General features: G+C 36.1%; 1 protein-coding gene across 2 annotated transcripts; it reads right to left on the minus strand.

The window, feature by feature from the left end:
• Positions 1-925: 925 nt before the first annotated feature.
• Positions 926-3493, minus strand: LOC120168867 (malate dehydrogenase, chloroplastic-like). Of its 2 annotated transcripts, none has more exons than XM_039177147.1 (2): positions 3242-3493; positions 926-2287 (listed from the first exon to the last, which is right to left on the minus strand). In XM_039177147.1, the coding sequence occupies exon 2, from the start codon at positions 2279-2281 to the stop codon at positions 1043-1045; it is 1239 nt and encodes a 412-aa protein (XP_039033078.1). In that variant the 5' UTR covers positions 2282-2287; positions 3242-3493; the 3' UTR covers positions 926-1042. The 2 variants fall into 2 exon arrangements, with proteins under 2 accessions (XP_039033078.1, XP_039033079.1); XM_039177148.1 differs by having other exon boundaries at positions 926-2315.

The raw sequence follows: 3493 nt of genomic DNA on the forward strand, positions 1-3493 counted from the left end.
TAAAATTGATGTATTTTTAGTACTTTTCACATTAAGGAGTTTGACACCTACTTGAACTAATCCAAAATGGATATACTTGTACTTTTGATCTTTGAGTTTATTAATGATTACTTTATCAAAATAATTGAGTAGTTTGATATTCTTTTTGAATAGGAAAGCTTTTTTCTTTTGTTTTATAGTGTATTTACATCAAGTATTTAAACTCTCAAAGTAGCTTTCTTATAAATTTAATCTACAGACACAATAGTAATGCTTCAATTGTCGAATTTTTAGAAATATTTGTATAATATTCATTAACAATTTGAAAGGTCTGGTCAGATTCTTGGGATTGAATGGAAACAAAACTTATAAAATAATTGATTCTCTTAAAAAAAATTAAAATATTTTATTTTGTTTTCTTATCTCCTATCAATATTACTAAATTACTACAATTATCTACGAAGATATTAAATCCATGACACGTATAACCCACGAGTTACTAGACTATTGTATCAAAACTCATCAAATATAGTAATATTTTAACAAATATTGCTAAACTACAACTCAAATCTTTTTGAAATAAAATATTAAAATTACCACATATATATATATATATATATATAATGATAGACTATTCAGAAAGTTGTTCATTTTAAAATGTATGTTGCAATCAAGAAATAAGAATCCAGAATTTCAATCCAAATAAACCGAGTAATAAATATTAGTACTACATGTAACCAGAAATGAACAAACAGTCATGGCATTTTCTCATATAACTAATTTATTCAACCCTCCCTTGACACAGTAATAAAAATTACTGGAATTCACCATCCATATATTTTCAAAACTGTCGAGAAGCACTACAGAGTCTGATTCAGAACTGATCATCTTCTAATATGTAACCATCAAAATACCCTTTCAATTTCTTACTCAGAGATCGTCAATTTGAAAAAGAAACTTAAAAAACTTTCATCCTACAAAACTGAAAGTTCTTATGCAAGGTTTATCTCTCTTAAAGCATGGTTTCGATTAGAGTTTTAGAGCTTCAAAAGGTTTTTGAGTTCTATGAAGCAACTGGTTGCTTCTGCACAAATGCAATTCCCTTCTCAATGCTAGCCTTCAATTCAGGCTTAAGAGCTTCCAAGGCCTTCTCTTCGTACTCCGATAAACCTTGAAGGTCAGATGGAATCTGTGCTTCAATCCCTTTTCTTCCCAGCTTGATCCGGGATGCAAAGAATGGAAGATCAGTCAGATCTGATTGCACATAAGAGCACTCGTAGACATCCCCATCTCCATCTAGAGCACGAAGGGATGATTCGACGAATCTTGCAGCGGCATAAGCCATGGACAGGGTGGCCGATCCTGCACCTGCCTTTGCCTCTACAACCTCTGTCCCGGCATTTTGAATCCTGACAGTTAATTCCTCGATTTCTTCATCTGTAAAGCTAACAGAAGGTTTCGTCTTCGACAGCAGGGGTAAAATGGTGATACCAGCATGTCCACCTATAACAGGGACATCGACATCAATGAGCTTAAGGTTTTTCCTCTGAGCCACAAATGTGTTAGCTCTCACAACATCCAATGTGGTAACACCAAAGAGCTTCTTTGGATCATAAACGCCTTTTTGCTTAAGAACTTCAGCAGCAATTGGTACCGTGGAGTTAACTGGATTGCTAATAATATGGATGAAGGCATCGGGACAATTATCGGCAACCGCCTCAACCAAAGTCTTAACAATGTTGGCATTGATATTGAAGAGGTCATCACGAGTCATACCGGGCTTTCTAGGAACACCAGCAGGTATAACCACCACATCCACACATTTCAAACAATTTCCTAATTCCGAAGCACCAGTGAAATCCAGAACTTGTGAAGGAGTATTGCAGTGACTGAGATCGGCAGCGACTCCCTTGACATTTGCTATATCATAGAGGTTCAGGGCCGAAACTAGTGGGGACATCTTGATTAGAAGTGCCAGAGGCTGACCTATCCCTCCAGCAGCTCCAAGTATCGCCACTTTGTAAGATCCTTGAATCTGTAAGCCATACTGAGACCTCAGGTTTGGCTTTTGCGCTTTCGGTGCAAACGAGCCTCTAAGAGCTGCACTGCTTTCTTTGCCAAGGAAGGAGGATACTGAATCACAGTTCAAGGATGTTGCCACCTTGAGGCCACTGAAACATGGAAGTGAATTCTGTGAGATGAACCCTACAGCAGAAGATTTTGTTTGAGGAAGTGGACTCCCCTTGCTCCTAAAGGAAACAGTCGACCCAATCGAGAATGTAGCTGCTGATGTTGTTGCCATCTCACGCAATAAACCAGGAAAAAGCGTCGCAAACCTACTATGAAACCAGATATTAGGTAATATAATCAACAAGCTGCATGACTCACACCAAAGCACAAAAAACATTTCCTGTTTTCAGTGGTAAAGACACAGATAGAGCTATTATGCCTTCAAATCAGAGCCTGAAAACAATAGCAAGGTCCTTCTACCATGCAACCAAAAGTTCCAATTTTGTATTCACTTTCATTTCAAAGCAAAATGAGCCATCTTCATCTTACACAAACTCCAAGTCGGAGAAGATTAAATACTACAAACTGATAAGAAAAAACCCGAGATCCCATTTCATGTGCAACACGTGTAGTCGAGAACGAATTACATACAGATCAATACATATACGCCTTGTTACCATATAAAATTTGACTTGGTGCGAGTTACCATATATTCTTTCTATTAATCACGCTCCTAACATTAGTTTCACAAATTTGAAATAAACAATCATGTGAATGGGATGGAGTATCCCTTAACCATAATCCACAAATCTAGAATGATGAATCCAGAAAATTCAATATTGAGGTTCCTCTTTTACAAATCATTGGAAATAATAACCGGGTATATTTTTCGAACATTTCCACCTCAGCATCAACAAAAGTTCATCTTTGCACCCAGAGATTTTACTCAGGCAACAGAGATAGAGAAAAATCAACACAATCGCCAACATTTCATTTTCAAGAGATGACTCAAGGCACGGATTATGATAGAAAAAAGAAAAACCATAACAGAACAAGGAAGATATTCCAAGCTCTATAAAAGAAATGACAACCGATAGCATAGATCTAAACAATATCACAGCCACTTATTGCTCGGATTAATAAACAAAACCCAAACTTTATTTGCACAAATAAACAAAACCCATAGCTTAGAATTCAAGAATTACAACACAAAATGAAGATAAAAAAAAAACTAGGAGAAAAAGAAACGAACCTTTGAGATCTGAAAAGAGATGGTAAGGGAAGCAAAGTGATATATAAGAGTAATGGGCTTTCTCTTTCGCTATTGGTATTTATAGGAAACCCCAATGAACTTCGACTAAATAAACAAAAAATTCGACTTCACCTACTCCTTTTGCTATAGAGTTTTCAATTATTTTTCTATTCTGCGTCTACCGAATACACCGCCACTACCTGGAAAGAATCTACCAAAAAAGCGTTTGATTTCCTTTTAGATTTCTCACGT

This window comes from Hibiscus syriacus, unplaced genomic scaffold, assembly GCF_006381635.1.
Source record: "Hibiscus syriacus cultivar Baekdansim isolate YM2019G1 unplaced genomic scaffold, ASM638163v2 tig00111721_pilon, whole genome shotgun sequence".
Classification (NCBI taxonomy): domain Eukaryota; kingdom Viridiplantae; phylum Streptophyta; class Magnoliopsida; order Malvales; family Malvaceae; genus Hibiscus; species Hibiscus syriacus.